Consider the following 19,266-nt stretch of genomic DNA (forward strand, 5'->3'; position numbering starts at 1 on the left):
GAAAGCCAGAAAGAGACAAGAGGGATCAAAGTTCTTTGCGCCCCAGAGAGTGAGCAGCTCCAGAAAACAGTCGCTGCAGGCGACGGTGCCAGCACAGGGACAGTGGCCCTGAAATGACTCCTACAGCGACAGGGAGGTCCTCTGGTCAGGTCTGACCGTTAGACCCACGCCTGACCTCTTGCTTGTTTGGGGCCACCTTCTGCGGAAACCCTGCAGAGCAGGGGTGGAGCCCACTTGCTGCCTGGGATGATGCTGGCCATTGGACTGGAAGGTGGGGGAGCCCTCTGGGGATCTCCTGTCCCTCTAGCTCCACCCCAGCTCTACTTTCCCCCACAGGGACGTGACACCGTTGGGAAGTTTCCCAGATGGTCCATTTGTTCATCAACTATTCTTTCCAAGTCCCGCCTCCCCTCCACACTGCCGAAATGGCATTTGGATCTTAACCAGGTTGGCTGGCAACCACCGTTGTCAAAATCTGGGTAGTTCTCTGCTCTCACTGTGCTAGGCGCTCACAGCCCCTGTCCTTGCTCCTGCTCCGTCCATTGCACTGGCCTGGTTCTCTCCGTCACTGGTGGTCTCCAGCCTCCTTTGCTGACTCCCCCACCTCTCAAGGCCAAAGTCGCCCAGGGCTCATCCTTGGCCCCCCTTTCCTCCCTTTGACACCCTCTCCCTGCTGAATTCATCTCACCCTGCCTTTCAATACCATCTATAGGCTGGAGGCTCCCATATTTGTGTGACCTCTGCCCTGGACCCCAAACTTACTCCGACTACCTATGTAGCAGCTCTTACTGGTGACCCAGGGACCCCTCAAAATCAACATGTTCAAGCAGAACTTTTTATTGCTTCTGCTCCTCTTCTCACCACCCCCCCCCCATCTCCATAGATGGCACCATATCTTCTTGGTTGCTCAGCGCCAAACCTGGGATCCGTTCTCTTTGTGTGTGTGTGGCGGGGGGGCGGGGGGGACCCATTCTCTTAATTCTCTCTTTTCTTCATGCAACATCCACCAGCAAGTCTTGTCAGCACCAGCTCCCAAATGGAGGCCCATCCAGCCACTTGCCACCACCTTTGCTGCTGAAATGCTACCCAGCCACCATCATCTCTCCCCTGGATTAAGGCAACACACCTAACCCATCTCCCTGCTCCCCTTGTCCCATCTACACTTCATTCTCCACCCACAGCGGGACTGCTCTTCTCACGGAGTGAGCCAGGTCAGAGCAACCCCTGACAGCCCCCTAAAGCTTCCCATCGCACTCAGGACAGCCCGGTTCCTTGCCACACCCTACGGCCCGCACACATTTACTCTGTATTTCTAACTCACGGACTGAACTCTTGTTTGTTTGGAACAGGGTGGCGCTCAGCTCAGTGTTTATATTTTCCAGCCTCCATTACTTCAAGGGGTGGCCAATGAGATGAGGGCAGGGTTGTCGAGCAGGGCTTTGGGGATTATCCTTTCAACAAGCCGGCTCAGCTAAGAGGATGCACGCTTTTGCTCTTGCACTTTCTTCCCACCTCCGCCCCCTGCTTGAAATGGAGATGTGATGGATGTACGTTAACAGCCGTTTTGTGATTATGAAGCAGTCTTGATGAGGGAAACTTCATGTTAAGAAAGACAGAAGGAGCATGAGTCCCTGATAACCATATAGCCATTGTACCGGGCTTGGAATTGCTAATTTTGAGCTTTCCTACGTAAGCAATACCTCGTGTGAGCCGCCAAGGCTGGGTCTGATCCTGAAGCAGAACTCACAGAGCTCAGTGTGACCTGGCCTAGCTGTCTCCCACCTTCTTCAGCTCCTCCCCGCCTGCTTTCCCGTGTTCCCATACCACTGGCCCTCTCTGTGCCTTGAACACTATTCGCGTGGTTCCCGCGCGGAGCCCCCTTCCCACCCCCCTCAGGTCCGGGACTCCTCCACCTTGCCTTTTGCTTACCTCCTGGGAGAGGCTACCCAGTCAGCTTTCTGTTAATGTCCTTTTAAAAAAAATTCATGGCACTTTTCACTCCTTGAAATTATTTACTTTTAAAGACATAGTTATTGTCTGTTTTGCCCTTAGATTATAGTCCTGTGAGGACAGAGATTTTGACTGTCTGGTTTGCTGCCATATCTCTTGGGCCTGAAGTATGATAGGTACTTAGGAAGGATTTGTCAAATGAATGAGATGGCTTTTCAGAGATTGTGTAGGAATTTATCCTGAGTATTGCCACACAACACCGAATCCCTTCCCCACCCCCACATTTAAAAATAATTGAGCAAACACCATGGCCGCTGGGCTTCGTGAAGGCCCCGGGGACCCCCAGCTCCCATCCTCTGGCCGCGCAGTGCAGCTGGCAGGGCAGCCAGCTGGGCTCGCCAGTCAGGAAAGTGCTGGCCTGCTGTGCTGGGCTCTGTGCGGCCCCCAGGACGGCAACGGGACTCTCGGCAGGTGCTCTGGTGCTGCTGGGGGCAGGACTGGTTAGGAGAAGGTTCCAGGGGCAGTGGGCTTGAGTGCAGTGTGGGCAGAGTAGAGCATTTTCCTGGTAGACAAGGTTGAGGGGAAGGGAGGGCTAACGGCATAAATCAAGATGTGAAGGGGCCAAGTATGCAGTGTGACACACCTCCCGGTTAGTCAGGAAGGTTCCAGTTTTGTCATGGAAAGTTCCACGTCCCAGGGACCCCTCTGTCTCAGGGGAGCCAGGAGGATTGTCACCGCTGAGATGCATAGCCTGCCTGGGCCACTGAAGCGGTTCTCAGTGGCTGGTGGAGAGAGTGGTGGGCGCAGGCAGGGGCCCTGTCGGAGCCGGGACGCCAGGGCTGGGTGAGAGGCCCGAGGGATCGCGAGGGCTCTGAACTACTTCCCGGACAGGACCGTGGAGAAGCACTGAGAAAGGTCAGAGCTGAGGAGCGAGGTCGTACAACAGGGTTGACTGTTGACTAATTGAAGAGTGATTCTTCCTGCTGGACCCGCAAGGAGCCACAGCACAGCAGCCTGCACGTCCCATGGGGTGCACCTGTGGCCAAAAGCAGCGCATCCCCGCCCCCCCACTCTCCCCCAGGCGCAGCCTCCTGGTCGAAGCTGCTAGGAGCAGTCAGGCCAGGGTGCTGCCCACACAGCGCCCCCATCCCCTCCCCTCTCAGGACACAGGCCCCTGGGCAGTTCTGGGAGAGCCCCTGGCTTCTCGCGGCTCCTTGGAACCTCTGGTGGAGGAAAGGCTGCAGCCCACGTTTTCCTGATGTTTCCGGGGCATCATCCCAGGGCGACTGGGGGCACATGTTCTTTTCCGGGCCGTGGGGAGGCAGGAGAAGCAAGTGTGCTGGGCAAGTCTGCAGCTTTCCGACCAGTGGGTCCAGGGGATGGGGCCGTGGCCCTGCCACCAGCACAAAGGACCTGTCTCTAATGTCCAGCGTCAGGGGGACTCGGACCCAGTGCCGGACACCTGCCTCTCTTGACATTCTTTCCCTCTTCCTCCGCCCAGTCACAAACTCCTGTGAGTTCTGCCCGTCTCTCCTGGAGTCAGCAGTACGTTTTTGGAGGGAGGCAAAGGGCTTTAACATTCTTCCCCTTGCTCCTAATCTTAATTGGGGAAAGCATCTGAGGCGGGTCACTGTGTTCCTGTATTTAGGTCCACACGCCCCTACCACCATCACCACCCATGCTCACACCTGCCAGGGACCATTCTGCAACACCCCCAACACACACCTGAACATACATATACACATACCCAAGCACATACATCCCAACACACATACCCAAAACACACACCACACAACACATACGCCTCAACTTATACATGTTCTAACACACACACACCCCAATACAAGCACTACCATGTACCCCCAAAACATACCCTCCCAACACACACATTAACACACACATAGACCCATACCCAATGCACTTACACCTTAAAGCATAAGTACACACACACACACACACACACACACACACACGCCCAGTCCCTTGAATTAAGTTCTTTCATGGACCATCTCAGACCCACCACCATCCCATGTGCCCCGACTTTGGTTTCATCGGCCGGCTTTAGTTTGGGTCCCCATTTCTACCTTTCAGTCTAAGGTACCCGGGGCCTGGGGCCTTGTCCCTGCGTTGGGCTTAAGGACTGGCCTGCAGAGCGCCCATGCAGTTAGCTTGCCTCCACTGGGGGATGTCAGCCATCCCTGGCTCCCACTCGTGAGGGCTGCCTGTGAAGAGACCTTCCCCGCCCCTTGAGGCTCTGCACCCCATCTGGCTGGGTGCCCTTTGCCTCTTCCCAACTCCCTTTGCCCTGGGCAGTTTGTTCCTTCAGAGGCCTCTCGCCTCCCTGTCCAGGCTGCACCTCAGCGCCCTCTCCAGCCTCCTGCTGGGACCATTCGCAGCACTAGGCACCCTTGCTCACCCTGCTCTGTAGCCCCTCTGGCTGTGTGACACCACCCCATCCTGGCTTTTCTTCCACCTCCCTGTCTTCTTTTTCCTCCTGCTCCCTAACGAGGTGGTCACCCCTCTCAGCAGCAAGTCTCCCCCATGAGTTCACATTAGGTTTCACTGCATGTAAAGAACCCCCCAGATGACGGCGCTTAAGCTCCCTTGGGTCTCTCCTGGCGTGTAAGAGCAGAGCAGAGCAGAGAAAGTAGCTCCGGGCTGGTGTGGGCTGGTGTGGCCCTGGGAAGTCACCGTGACCTGCTCCGTGGTCTCTGCTCTGCCACCCTGACTGCTCTCGCTGGCTCACTGGGAGTCTGCTGTCTGGAAGGCCCCTGACAGACGCCGCTCCTGACCCTGACCGGCTCTGCCCTACCCCTTCCAGGGCTGCTCCAGCCCTCAGCCCTGCCTCAGCAGGCTCTCCTCCCAGCTCCTCTCTTCTAGCCCCCATGTGCAAATCCCATAGACCCGGGGGCTCCTGACATCACACCACCTTCTGTGTGTCTGAGCGCCTGCTGGCTGGGGCCTGGCCTCTCGGCTAACTGAGCTGAAGGCAGGACAGTGCCACAGCCCGCAACCCGCTCGATGCCCGCAACCCAGTCCTGCCCTCCCAGGTCCTCCTTGCCTGCAGGGTGAATACAAGAACACTTCCTGAACAACAGATGGAGGCATCAGGAAGGGCTGCAGGTGATGCCGAGGGGCCCTGAAACCAGAATCTGCCCTGTGGCTGCCCAGGGTTTGTCATCCCCAGCATGTGCAAGAGACGTGAGTGTGTCAGTGTGCACACTCAATAAGAGAGGAGTCGTGTTAGTTGAGCTCAGGGAAACAACAGTTGATCCCAGGTACACATTGTTATAAACAGAGGCTATAATATTGCATATTCTTAGATTCTTCTGACTAGTAAATGTCAGCCGATAAGTTTTTTAGTACCTGCGTCCTTGATAAAAGCCACGGCATTGGCAAATTCTTTTATTTGTAATTAAATTTCTTTGCTCTGTGCTGCTATTTCTGAATCAGTAGGAGCTTGTGGGGGTATGGAAAGCATCAGCCATTCTAAGGGAGATGAAGTGGAATGTTTGTAGTTCTTCCTCAAGATGCTTATTCTTTATGGATCTATCCTCATATCTTTCTTTTCCTCATTCTTCTTTTGGAAAGGTTTTTACACCTTTTAAGAGCAAATCCTTAAATCCCTGGTGTGAGACCAGCTTGCATGAAAATAGTCTGGGCAGACAGCACCGCCGGGAGTGGGGCCCCAGGGTTCCGCCTGTAGCCTGGCCTCTGCTCACGGTTCCATTGGGGGGGCTCACATGGACTGACTGGGAATCTTTACAACTTAAAGAGTGAGTACACACTCCTTTCCCTCTCTCTCTGAAAATCAATAATCATAAAAGAAGAGTGCACAGTTGGTATTTGTCCCCCAATAGGCCAGAGCTAAAGCACAGTACCCCTTTGCAGTGGGGTCTCCTATGAGCTATAAACACATTTATCCATTAAGCAAAAATCCGGTCCTTCTCTTTCCTTCTTTTTTCCCTCCAGCATTTCATCCCATAATCTAATGCACAGGGGAGGAGGGCTCTGACCGAACTCAGGTCTGCGGCCCCGCAGGTGTGTGACAAGTGCCTCCTTTCTGGGATCAGCACCCGACTCACAGGGCCTGGGTGTGGGGACGCCAGAGGGATCACTGGCAAGAGAGGGCAGTGGGAACAAGTGTGCCTGCCATGCCCGAGGGCAGGGCCAGAGAGACAGGGCACAACAACGAGAGGCCCTGAAGTCAATGCAGCCAGCGTAGGAGCCTGTCCATAGGCCTGGACTGTGGGGGAGATGAATCTGGCAATGGCTCTGGTTTCTTCTTTTATAACCACAGTGTTCCCTTGCAGAGTTCCATCCAATGTGAAGATAGAGACCAGTTTACTGATTTGAAAATTAGAGTTTTATGTAAGGACAGGGGAACTTTAGTAGAGCATAATGCGATGCTGGCTCTCTTTCTGAGCTATGTGACTGTGGGAGTCTCCCAGGTACTGATCCGTAGGGACATGGGGGACACAGGTACATGGGGGACCCATGGGGGACACAAGTCCTCAGCTTTCATATACATAAATGGACTGACACGTTCACTGAGTTTGTTTACACAGCATAAAGGATATCTTGTCTATTCCTGTCTGCAGCAGTTTCCTTGACTTTTCCATGCTGTCCTGGTCACACAGTGGAACCTAAGGAATGCGACCTTAGGTCAGCTGGGAGTTTTTCTTTGCTGGTGGCTCACTGGGTAGCTAGGCCACGTCTCATCCTCTGAGACTTAGATGCGAAGGTCGGCTCTGAAGTTCAAGAACAGCTGAAGACCAGGGAACGCAAATTAAGAGGAGTTTGGTGTTTGGGCCCAGGTGTTCCCAAAGTGGACACAGTTGTATTTGGAGACTCAAAGCAAAGAAACCTTCAAAATGCTCCACTTTTCCTTTGTTGGATGCAAAATAACCAGCTCCCGAGGTTCGTGCCACATGTGGGCATCCCGGAGCTGCATACAGGACCACTCATCACAGAAATGGGGTGGGGTGCTACACTCTTCCTGCTCAGCTCCCCCCCCCCACCTCCTGTTAGCTGCCCGAGGGGCGGAGTGCCTCCTTCCCTGCCTTCCTGGGTCCTCACAGCTCCCACCTGATCTCCCCGATGGGCTGGGTCGCTCAGCTGTTGCCCTGCTGCCACTGGCCTCCCAAAACCCTCTTTCAAGGGGTCACATGCCCTCCTGGCCTTCACACCCCTTCTGGTCTGACCAGGTCCCTCCGGGCCTAGCTGCACTGGACCTGCCCTCATTCCTCACCTAGACCATGTTCTCACACGTGTGCTCCTCTCCCGGGTGACCCTCCCTCTCTCATGTCCATCTGCAAAATGCCTCCTCCGGCTTCAAGGCTGATTCCAATCCACTGCCTCCCCCGAGGCTCCTGGCAGGCACCGGAGCTGCTTGCTCCCCGTGGACAGCACGGTCCCAGTTAGCTCCCTGAGCCATGCCTGTTGGTGTTGGTCTCCCCAGGAGACTATGGGGAAAGGGGCGGTACTAAGGGTCAGGGACTTTTTAACACATGACTGATATATCCCCAGCAACTAGTTCAGCATGGTTATTGAATAAATGGGAAGGAATTCTGTGTGAGGAACAGTTTGTGATTAGCAATCTGAAGTGAGACAATAACCACTTACCAAAAGCTGTATTCCGTGTCTTTATTTGTCCAGAAAACATCAGCGTGGACAGGTGTCCCTATAGGGCCTGCTGTTGAAATATTTCCTGAGTCTTCAAACATGTTAAGTCCTATCCCTGCACAGCCTCCAGCACCCCTGGCCTAGCCCTTCCTCAGTGAGGGGAGGAGGGTTCCCCAGGCCCCTCAGCCAGCTTCTATCCAGCGCCTTGGTCTGATGGAGAATGGAGCCAGGACAACAATGATTTGTATGGTTCTTGCTAACAAAAAATAGGTTTTTGGGGTTCTGGAGATGAGGGATTCAGCTTAAAAAGAATGACTCGACGAGAAGCCCCTCAGGAGAGTTTGTGGTGAAGCCTGGTTTAGGAGTAGCATGGGAGCACAGGGTGCGACGTGCTGTGTCAGCAGGCGACGCCTGGCGGGAGGCTGCAGAGAGCACACACGGCCTGCTGTGCGGGGCTGATCGAACTCAGGAGTCTGCATTCGAACCCCAGGCCACGGACCCTGCTGCATATGGGTGCCTCAGCTCCTTCCTCGGTACGTGTGATGACTGACTTCAGTCCAGAGGCATTCCCTGAGCAGGCACCGTGCCGGGGCTGGGCGGCTACAGATGAATAGCATAGACCAGTGATGGCGAACCTATGACACTCGTGTCAGAGGTGACACGCGAACTCATTTTTTTGGTTGATTTTTCTTTGTTAAATGGCCTTTAAATATATAAAATAAATATCAAAAATATACGTCTTTGTTTTACTATGGTTGCAAATATCAAAAAATTTCTATATGTGACACGGCACCAGAGTTAAGTTAGGGTTTTTCAAAATGCTGACACGCCGAGCTCAAAAGGTTCGCCATCATTGGCCTAGACAGTCCCAGGAGCTCAGGAGATTCAGGGATGACAGGCATCCTTGCTGAGGCCTCGGCGGGACTTAAGGATGGGGGGGCTGTCAGGCCCTCAAAAGATGGGCACCATCCAGCTGCCCTGGTGAGAAATACGCCGTCTTATCAAAATGACACTCTCATGCCCACTTTCTCAAGGACTTGCCTCTGTAACCTCAACTGCTGTAACCAGGCAGCACTTGAGGCATTGGTGTCTGGGCTTTTACAAGGTCAGGTTGGCCCCTTGCCCTTCGGGGCCCCCTCCGCTGGATCCTCCTTCACACCTGGCTCCCGGCTTGTCCCTCTCCGTGCCTTGGGCTGCCAGGTGGGTAGGACAGCTCACCTGGTCTGGTAAGAAGCTCCTTCCATTCAGTGAGCTGTTCCGGAGGGGCGCGATGGGTGGCGGTGATTGGCAACAGCAGCTTCTGGGACAGTGGTGCCAAAGGCAACAGCAGGTCCCGAGCCAACCAGCTCTGCCAAACAGGCCGTGAGCGCCCACTGATGGGAGAAGGACTCCTCTTCACCCCACACTCTGCAGACGCCATGTCGCCAGGAACGGTACCTGAGTTCTCAACTCTTGGCAAACGAGGCTCATTCTTATGGTTTGCTTCGTCACTTTGGACATTTTCATCCTCCGCAAACTGACACTTACCTATGGGTGATGCCAAAAAACTTGTAAGAGCAAGTGCTCTGAGCTCCCCGAGGAAGCCTTCTCCGTGGTCCGTGCCCCCACATCCACAATGTCATGTTTCTTCCTGCCTTCCCCACTGGGCCTGTGCTCCTGGAAGGCGGTGGGGAGCCGGCACTGTGGGTGTGGTGGCCCGGCCTGGAGCCCATGTCCAGGGCGTTAGCGGCAGCATTGATGTCCATTACTGTGTTCAAAACTGACAGGTGCAGTCACATCCCTGGCTGAGATTGAAGGCTGAGGTCACCAGTACAAGGAGAACTGAGCCCGGTGCTAAATGAAGCTTCGAAGCAACAGGAACAGGTCCTTGCCCTTCCACAGGGGACGGGGGCTCCCCGCACCAAAGCACAAGGTGATCTGGAAGAACTCAATTTACACCCTTAGCTCCCACAGGCGGGGGATCAGCGGAGGGCGGTAATCCCGGCTTCTCGAGCAGATGGTTTCTGACGACCGCTTGACCCAGTTCCCTCCCAGCAGACGACCGGCAGCGGGGCTGACGGCTCCGCCACCAGGGAGCAACATGCAGACCTTCCTCTCAGCCTCCTCTTCCCTCCTCCGACCAGCAAGGATGCGGTGGCTTCTGCCTCTCCCCAGCACCAGGCCAATGGACAGGATGTCCCCAAAGGTGAGGAGCCCTTCTCCCTCCCCCTAGCCCTGTCTGGCCCAGGTGGGCCTCGCAGAAGGAAGTGCTGTCACTAGGCAGGGAAGGAAAGCTGCGAGGGCTGTGCTGGGGAGTAAAGGGTGTTAAATCCTTCACTGGCTTAATGACGTCTCTTGTCCATTCATTTAATCAACCAACCAATGGAGCATTCGTTCAAGAGCTCCCCAGAACTTCCGCCAGGCCTGGCATCAGACAGGCCTACAAGGCCTAGTTGAGGCCTCAGGCAGGAGACCGGCAGGTGTGGAGATAAAAACCAGGCCCTGATCTGACAAATAACTATTCAGTGCACAAAGCCATGGCAGGTTTCACCAAGTAGGAGATATTGGGCTGAGAATTTGGCAAGTAGCTGAAGGCTGTGGTGATGGGAAAAGACAGAGGACCAGAACACGTGTGCCTGGTGGAAGATACAAGCAAAACCACAGAGGTGGGTCCAGCCTGGCGCAGGGCCGCTGGGCAGAAGGGGCTCGCCCAGGCTGCCCAGAGGGCAGAGCACTTCCTTCCTGCCCAGGGATCACAGGCTCTGGGACAGGGCAAGCAGTGGAAACCCAAGGGCACAGAGGCTGTGCTTGGGAGCAGCAGAGAGCTGGGCTCTGGTCAAAGCCCTACGCAGGCAGAAGGTCTGTCATCCCGGGGGCCTTTCTGGCACCTTGCTTCTTTCTGCCTTCTGGTTGATAAACCAGACCGGGCTAGCCCCATTTTTGCCTTGGGGGAGCAGCTGGGCATCTTCGGTCCTTCCTCTGATTGGGAGGGAGGGGGCGCTCAGCCTCCAGATTTGCAGGCCTCAGCGAGGCTGCAGTCCGGCTGAGCTCCGATGTAGCCGGTGTGGCCTGAGATGCTGCTGATGGCAGCTCCTACTCGGTGGTCATAGGTATTCCAACACCCTAGAAAAGCCCAAATGACTTTCCACCCGGCTTGGGGGCTCCAAGTTCCATCTGCTACAGGCCGTGGCCATGGTGGGTGAGGGGTCTGGACCGCGGAGGGGAGAGGGCAGGGTGGTGTTCCTGGCCTGGGCGCTGCACTCTGAGGGCGGCTCCACTCCCGGGTGGGGGTGTAAGAAAACACAGAGGAACGGATTGCACTCGGGGGTCTGGATGTGGCTGGGAGTTCGGTTTCCAACGACAGCGCCTCTTGTCTGGTGGCGGAGAACAGCGGCCTTGGAATTAGAGAGGATTGGGTTCTTCGAGGAGCTTGGCCCAGTTGCCTCCTTTGGAGTTCCCAACCAGCCGGTGTGATATAGGTGTAATTGTCCCCCCTTTACAGACGAGTTGGGAGACTAGAGAGGGTGAAGGCTGTACCCGAGGTCACTCTTACAAAGCTGGCAGTGGCTGCGCCTGGACTGGAACCCGGGTTTGTCTGAGGCCAAGGTTTGCCAGTTGGGTGGTGGGTGGATGGTGGGTGGTAGTGGTGTTGGATCCCCCGCACAGTCGAGGAGTTCCTCGGGGCTCGAAGCCAGCGGCCGCGGCGCGGTGGCAGCAGCAGCTAGCCAGGCCTCCAGCGGCCGCCTCCCCCGCCCTCCAGCCTGCAGGTCCCTCACCTCGCCCAGTGCGCCAGAGGCCAGGGCGCCCGGCTAGGGCTCTGCAATGCAGCCCGGGAGCGATGGCCATCGACGGGGCCAGGGCTCTGCAATGCAGCCCGGGAGCGATGGCCATCGACGAAGCCGGCCCCGCGGCCCGATCCCGCCTCACCAGACCCGCGAGGGAGCACCCCGGAGGGCCGGGGGCGGCCTGGGCGTGGGAGAGCTGCCTCTTCTGTCTGGGAGGGCGGCGGTAGGGACGCGGGCAGGACCTGCCCAGCCGCGGGGCGGGGGCAAGCGCTGGGATCCTGGGCCGAGAGACCGTCGGTGCCGCCGGCTGCCCAGCTGGGCGAGGGTTCGGGGTGCCCACGTGGTGGGAAAGTTCCGAGACGGTAAAAGTGGCCGGGCACTGCAGGGTGGGGGGAAGGGAGGGCCGGCTGGCCCCTCCTTCTCGCTCAGGCAGAAAGGAAAAAATCGGAGGGAAACAGGGGGTGTGGGGGGAGCCGGCAGCACCGACCTGAGCAGATTCCGCCTCTTCCCCCCACCGTCACCCTCCCCCCTTCCCCCTCCCCCCCCCGTCGGGACGCCGGAGCGGGGAGGCACCGACGGTCTCCTCCCGCGTGGCCAGGGCGAGACTCCCTCACCCCCCCCCCTTTTTTTTTTTTTTTTTGCCAACGTCTATCTCAACGCGCGCACTTACGGAGATCGTGCGGTTTCCCCCCCTTGGGAGCAAAAGCGAGGAGAGTAAAAGAAGAGCGGGCAAAGAGAACTCCTCTTCGGCTGCTCTGCACCCGTGTCGGCCCGGCGCGGGGACGCGGCCGCCCCCCGCCCGCTCTCTCCGGCCTGCGGCGAGTGTCAGCGGCAGAAGCGGGAGCACCTCACCCGGCGACGCGGAGAGACTTTTCGGCGCTCGAGCCGACATCGCCGCCGCCGCGGCGGGCAGCGGAGCCCAGGGCGAGAGGGGCCCGGCTCTGCCTCGCCTTCCTCGCCAGGCGCCCCGCGCCCACCGGCCCGCGGAGAGAGGGAGGGAGACGCGAGGAGGCGGGCGGAGCAGAGGCCCGAGCGGAGCGCGCAGCGGCCGGCCCGCCCGCCGGTGGTTGGATGCGGCGCCCCGGGAGCCGGGAAACAACTTTGCCGTGTGACGCGCCGGGAGGACTGCAGGGCCCGCGGCCGGGGGCTCCGTGGCGCCTTTGAGCGGACCGCGCTCCCCGCGCCACCCGCACTGCGCTCGCTCCGCTCCGCTCTGCCGCCCGCCGGCCCGCGGCGAGGACGACCCGCCCGTGGCCGCCACCGGCCGCTCTTCCTCCGTGGGAGGCGGCGAGAGCGAGGCGCTCAGGTGCGAGCGTGGGGCCCCGCCGCAGAGCCCGCCGCAGCGCCGCGCCACGCCGCGCCCGCTCCGCTCCGGGGGCTCCGGCGTCTTCGCTCCCGACTCGGCCAAGTGGCGCCCACCGGCCCTTTGGGCACCTTCCCTGCCCCGCAGCCCAGCCTCCGCCGCCTCCGCTTTCGCTTCATCCGAGCGGGGACTGCGGGGCCCCGACGCGGAGAGGATGGGGAGCAGGCTGCAGCTACCGAGGCGCCCCGAGACGCCCGGGCGGCAGTGACCCCCCGGCGCCCGCTCCTCCTCACTCGCCTCTCCGGTCCCCGCGACCCTCGGCGCCCCTTCCCCGCCACGCGGAAACCCCGCGGCCCGGCCGGCCCCCTCCCCCTGTGAGCCGGCGGCGCTCCCGGCAGGCGGGCGGAGGCCCGGGAGGGCGCGGGCGGGGGCGGGGCGGGGCGGCGCGCCCGGAGCCCGGAGCCCGGAGCCCGGAGCCCGGCCTTGCGCTCGGCTCGGCTCGCCTCGCGGCGGGCGCCCTCGTCGCCAGCGGCGCACCATGGACGGGCTGCCCTGTTGGGCGCTGAGGGCCGCCTGCCTTTTGCTGCTGGCGGCCGGCTGGCTGGGGCCGGAGGCCTGGGGCTCGCCCACGCCCCCGCCTTCGCCCGCCGCCCCGCCGCCGCCCCCGCCGCCCGGAGCTTCGGGTGGCTCACCGGACACCTGCACGTCGTGCGGCGGCTTCCGGAGGCCAGAGGAACTGGGCCGGGTGGACGGCGACTTCCTGGAGGCGGTGAAGCGGCACATCTTGAGCCGCCTGCAGATGCGGGGCCGGCCCAACATCACGCACGCTGTGCCCAAGGCCGCCATGGTCACGGCTCTGCGAAAGCTGCACGCCGGCAAGGTGCGCGAGGACGGCCGTGTGGAGATCCCGCACCTCGACGGCCATGCCAGCCCGGGCGCTGACGGCCAGGAACGCGTCTCTGAGATCATCAGCTTCGCTGAGACAGGTGGGTTGGTTCTGCTGGCGGCTAGGAGTGGCCCGGTCCCTCCCCCACCCCCTTCTCCTTGCCCGCTCTGGCCGAAGCAGCCAGCGAGCCCTCCGGTACCGGACTCCCGGCCCGGCCGCTCGCCCATGGCCCTGTGCACTCCGTCCAGGTTGCCGGTTGCCGTCTTCTTAACCCAGGGAGCAGATTCCTTCCTACTCCCCCTGCCCCCACCGCTAACACCTTGCCTGCCACCCCTGCTCGCGGAATCCGACCCCCGCGCCTCTGGGCGCGCGTCCCCCTCCTGGCAGATGCGTGAGGCCCTGGCTCCGCGGCACTTGCTTAGTGATTGCTTAATGTTTTTGTTTCCCACGATCGGAGTGTAGGCTTAGCAGTGTGGCTGGAGATGTGTGTTCTTGTTGATATCAGTGGGCCGGAGGAGTGAGAGAGAGAGAGAGAGAGAGAGAGAGAGAGAGAGAGAGAGTGTGTGTGTGTGTGTGTGTGTGTGTGTGTGTGTCTGCGTGAGAGGCCCCGGGCTGCTTCCATCACCAGCGGCGTGGGCTTGCCAGGATTGCTGAAGCCTCACCAGGGAGAGCTAGGCAACCTCTCTTCCGATTGTGTGGGCACCGGAACCGAGCGGAAGGCAGCTTCTCAACAGGTCCCATCATTTACCAGAGAAAGCCCGCCGGGACCGCCCCGCGCCTTTGGGCTCGCCTGGCAGCAGCTCCCTCGCCCCCTCGCCCCAGAGTTTGTAGTTCACAAAGGGTAGGAGTTCTTTCTGGAATTTTCTTGTGGCCCTGGAGTGCCAATTTCTACCACTGTCTAAATATGAAAATCGAGAGAGAGAGAGAGAGAGAGAGAGAGAGAGAGAGAGAAAATCTTTCCAAACTTTAAAAGAAGAAGAAAATTGTGTCCACGTTAAACTGCAAGTGTTTTCAACTTCGCTGTCCTTTTCAGGACTTCAATGAGCCCGGCTGCCTTTTGTGCCTGGGGCTCAGCCCCACTTGCTCGGTGGGGACTGCCCGAGTAGGTCCAAGAGGGGGAAGCCCTGGTTTGGCCAGGGTGGGGGTGGGGAGGGAGCCTAGCATGGGGGAGCGATTGTGTCCCCAGGCTGTAAATGCCTCCCCCGGCAGCCGCCACCCTCCCAGGCAACAGGCAGACTGGACTGGTGCTGCCCAGGGATGAAAAGTTTTGCATGGCCGGGTGTAGAGAAAAGCAGAGACAGCCGGGGCTGGCCTGGGCTTAGAAAGAGACGCGTTGCTGTTTTAGCTGTCCAGCCGAGTGGGGAAGCTCCACATGCCTTTAGAGGGCTTGGATTAAAGGTGCTTTGGGGCCCGGAGTAGAAATGTGATTCTGGAAGGTCGAGGAGGCCTTTTGGTCCCTGTGGCACAAAATGCCAGCGGGGGCTGTTATATTTCTGGTCCGTTTCGTGGAGCCAGCTCTTTGACTTATAAATAACAGATTCAGGTCACAGGCAGCTGGTCCAAGACCAGCTTCTAAGGCCGCACTTTCCCCCATTTCAAAGTCAGATGTCAGTGTTATTAGAGGAGCCAGGGGAGGCCTGAGGAGGGGCTGTGGAGGGGGAGACACTGGTAGGAGGTTTGATAAAACCAGCCGTGGCCATACAGTTGCTTTATTTGTTCTCCTGAAGAAAAAAAGAAAAGAAAAGAAAAAGAAAGAAAGCAGTTGAGATGGTCAGAGAAGAGTTGCTGAAATGTGGGGTGAGAGAGGAGTCACCCTGAGGTGGCATTGGGGCTCTTCTTGTCGAGCTGAGTTATTGAGAAAACCAATAAGCCAGCTCCCTTTTTCCTTGGAGATGTTGAATGTGCCATTAATGGGGAGCCCGGGTCTCGTCAAAGGAATGGACCTCAAGTTTCAAGGCTGAACTTCCCGTCCCTTGGAACTAACTAATCGGAAACGAGGGCTGCACTTTGCAGGCTGCAGAGCACACTTTCCTGTGTGAGAAACATGAGAGCACTCACTTGTTTGCTGTGGAGGTCCCCGTGGGGTTGGATCCGACCCTGCTTAGGTAAACACTGGAAAGAGGCAGTAGGTGGCTCGGCTAGATTTTGCAATGCCCTAAGTTAACAAAAACAAAACAAAACAAAACAGAAAACCCCCACTTTACTGAAACATCCTACCCCCAAATTTTCAGTGTGATCCTGGTTTTGTTTTTTAGATTTCACAGATACCATTAACAACTTGTTAAGACCTTGGCCTCTTGACAAGTTCCTCTGTGGAGCTCTGAGGCCTGACGGCCTGTCTCCAGGGAGCCCTGGCCTGGGAGAGGTGAGGTAGGATTTTACAGGCCCTAGACCATTCAGCTCCAACCTGGTCCACGGTTCTCAATGGGAAATGATTTTCCCTGCCTCTCCCAGGTTCTAGCCAGAGGCCTTGGCCTGAGGAATGGTATTTCTGGTCAGTAACGTCTTCCAGCTGCGAGTGAGCATTCCAGCGCCATGCAGCAGCCCATTTCCCCCATTGCCTCGTGTTCTCCTTGAATTAACTTGGCCTGCTCTCCCGCTTCCCTGCAGATGGCCTCGCCTCCTCCCGCGTCCGCCTCTACTTCTTTATCTCCAATGAAGGCAACCAGAACCTGTTTGTGGTGCAGGCCAGCCTGTGGCTTTACCTGAAGCTGCTGCCCTATGTCCTGGAGAAGGGCAGTCGGAGAAAGGTGCGGGTCAAGGTGTACTACCAGGAGCAGGGCCACGGCGACCGGTGGAACGTGGTAGAGAAGAAGGTAGACCTCAAGCGCAGCGGCTGGCACACCTTCCCACTCACAGAGGCCATCCAGGCCCTGTTTGAGCGGGGCGAGCGGCGACTCAACCTGGACGTGCAGTGCGACGGCTGCCAGGAGCTGGCTGTGGTGCCCGTGTTCGTGGACCCCAGCGAGGAGTCTCACCGGCCCTTCGTGGTTGTGCAGGCACGGCTGGGTGACAGCAGGCACCGCATTCGCAAGCGGGGCCTGGAGTGCGATGGCCGGACCAACCTCTGTTGCAGGCAACAGTTCTTCATTGACTTCCGCCTCATCGGCTGGAATGACTGGATCATCGCGCCCACTGGCTATTACGGGAACTACTGTGAGGGCAGCTGCCCAGCCTACCTGGCCGGAGTCCCAGGTTCAGCCTCCTCCTTCCACACAGCCGTGGTGAACCAGTACCGCATGCGGGGCCTGAATCCCGGCACGGTGAACTCCTGCTGCATCCCCACCAAGCTGAGCACCATGTCCATGCTCTACTTCGATGACGAGTACAACATCGTCAAGCGAGATGTGCCCAACATGATCGTGGAGGAGTGTGGCTGTGCCTGAGGCAGCGGGGCTGTGGCGGTGGGGCGCCAGGACAGCCCTGGATGGGCTTCTTGCAGCCCCCTACGGGAAGGGGGTGCGTGGTAGGTTGAGTGCTATTGTTTAGTGGGCTGCCCAGAAGGTGCCAGGGTGAAGCCTGAAATACTTTTCTACTTCTTCATCCAGCAATCAGTCAAAAGCAGAGCAAGAACCCTCAACTGACATGAAATACTTTAAAATGCACATGTAGACACGCACAGCCAGACGCATCCTGCCACCCACACAGCAGCCTCCAGGATACCAGCAAATGGATGAGGTGACAAATGGCAGCTTAGCTACAAATGCCTGTCAGTTGGAGAGAATGGGGTGAGCAGCCACCATTGCCACCAGCTGGCCCGACCACTCTGAATTGCGCCTTCGGAGCACACAAAAGCACAAAGACACACACACACACACACACGGGGGGGGGGGAGCACCGGAGCATGGGAGCACAGGAGCACCGAAGCCACCAAGAGCAAAGCAGATGCGGGGGTGTGGAGTGTGTGGGTAGGCAGAGGTGCTGCGTAGCTCCTTTGCTTGTGCAAGACCTGCTGTGCCTCAGCCTCTCCTGCCGCTTCCTCCCTGCATGGATCCTTCATGCTGCAGGACCAAGGGGGCCCGTCCTTTCCCTCCCAGAGCGGAAAGGAGCCCCAGAAAGCACACAGGCTGCCAGAGACCGGAGCGGTGGCAGTGACTCTTTGACTGTTGCTTGGGTCCCTGGCCTGACTTATATGTGTGCTTGTGTTGGGGGTGGGGAGGGAGGGAGAGAAGGGTCTTAACTTGATGCTTTAACTGATTGCTAGCAGTTGACAGGTCATTCATTCCAGTTGTATAATTGAAAAGGGACTTTTCTACCAGGTATGATCTTTTAAGTTAAAATCTGGATTGTTCTAAATGGGAAGAAAACAATTGCAACCTGTACCCTTCACTGGGGATATTCCTCTAGGACTGGCTGGGGAGAGGTGGAAATCGCCCCCAGGCAAAGGGGTGAGCCCAGGGAGGAAATGGTGGCATGGAGGCATTCTGGAAATGCGAAGTGGTGGTGGGGATGCCCCCTCAGGCTGGGGCAAGGGACAGGGAACAGTTAAGCTGGTCTTGGGGAGATGGGGAAGGCTTTCAGCTACTTTGCAGAAGTTGCCAGTGTGGGTCCTGGCCACCAGGGCTAGCCACGGACGTGGCCCCACCCGCTCGCCTGCCCACCAGCCCTGCCTAGCACTTGCAGACCTGCCGGAATGCACATGATATAGCACTTGCCCATCTGCGCGTGTTCAGAAGTGGCCCTTGCCAGAGCACTGACTCGCTCGTCCCATGGTGTCCAAGTGCCATGTGAACTATGCAATTTAAAGGGTTGACCCACACTAGACAAACTGGACTCGTACGACTCTTTTTATATTTTTTATACTTGAAATGAAATCCTTTGCTTCTTTTTAAAGCGAATGATTGCTTTTAATGTTTGCACTGATTTAGTTGCATGATTAGTCAGAAACTGCCATTTGAAAAAAGAAGTTATTTTTATAGCAGCAAAAAAAAAAATACAGTTAAATGTATTATACATAATTTTGGAACCAAAGAGGCCAACAGATCAGTTTTAATTTTTATTAGATGGTGAGGCCATCTTCTATGAGGTAGACGTTCTGAACAATCCCTTGAGTGGCCTGCCAACGTTTCAGGGTATAAATGAATTTTGTTTATTCAGTTTGATGAGTCTTTTCTATCCTCACACACCCAGAAGGTAGAGTGAAAATGACTATGGTAGCACGCAGGTGTGTATTTTTAAATCCCCATCTTTATGTTTATTTAATAAAGCTCCCCTTAGGTTCTGTTTCATAATAATTTAAAACCAAACAATTTTCCCATAGACTGGCTGTTAAAGTATTTTACATTTGTGTACAGTTCAAGAAAATAAAAGATTGGGTGTCATGGGCTTCCTGCCTTGTGTGGTGTGTGGGGGAGGGGCTGGAGGTGGCGGCCGGGAGGCGGGTGAGTCCAGGTGCCCAGCTTTGATGCCAGTTGCCTCTGGCTCGCTCCCGGCACTCTCTCAGGCCCACCACGAGCAGGGTGTCAGTCAGAGAGTCTAGGAAACATGGCAGGAGATCAAAATGAAGGACAATTAGCAAATTCATGAATCACACATTTGTTTACTCTTCGAGTCTCAAGACGAATTATGTTTCACCAAGACTGCATCTATCACCATTTGAAAGTGCTGGCTCAACCCCCATCCATGGAGGGACATGTAAAACCCGGGGGGCTGCAGCCCACCTGACCTCATGCCCCCCTCCACGTCCTGACTGGCACCAGAGGGTACCCAGACAAGGCTGAGGGGGCTGGAACTGGTGG

General features: G+C 57.4%; 1 protein-coding gene across 1 annotated transcript; it reads left to right on the forward strand.

Annotated features, from left to right (window-relative positions):
* Positions 1 to 13,180: 13,180 nt before the first annotated feature.
* INHBB (inhibin subunit beta B) lies at positions 13,181 to 18,848 on the forward strand. Its single transcript, XM_070423487.1, has 2 exons — positions 13,181 to 13,628; positions 16,139 to 18,848. The coding sequence occupies exons 1-2, from the start codon at positions 13,181 to 13,183 to the stop codon at positions 16,912 to 16,914; spliced, it is 1,224 nt and encodes a 407-aa protein (XP_070279588.1). The 3' UTR covers positions 16,915 to 18,848.
* Positions 18,849 to 19,266: the final 418 nt, after the last annotated feature.

The sequence above is a fragment of the Myotis yumanensis genome, unplaced genomic scaffold (genome assembly GCF_028538775.1).
Source record: "Myotis yumanensis isolate MYYU_CA2020_CCGP unplaced genomic scaffold, mMyoYum1.0.hap1 SCAF_8, whole genome shotgun sequence".
In the NCBI taxonomy this organism is placed as follows: Eukaryota; Metazoa; Chordata; class Mammalia; order Chiroptera; family Vespertilionidae; genus Myotis; species Myotis yumanensis.

Coding starts and splice junctions, on each gene's coding strand:
- INHBB (XM_070423487.1), top strand. CDS start 13,181: ATGGACGGGCTGCCCTGTTGGGCGCTGAGGGCCGCCTGCCTTTTGCTG. Junction 13,629..16,138: donor CATCAGCTTCGCTGAGACAG/GTGGGTTGGTTC, acceptor GCTTCCCTGCAG/ATGGCCTCGCCTCCTCCCGC.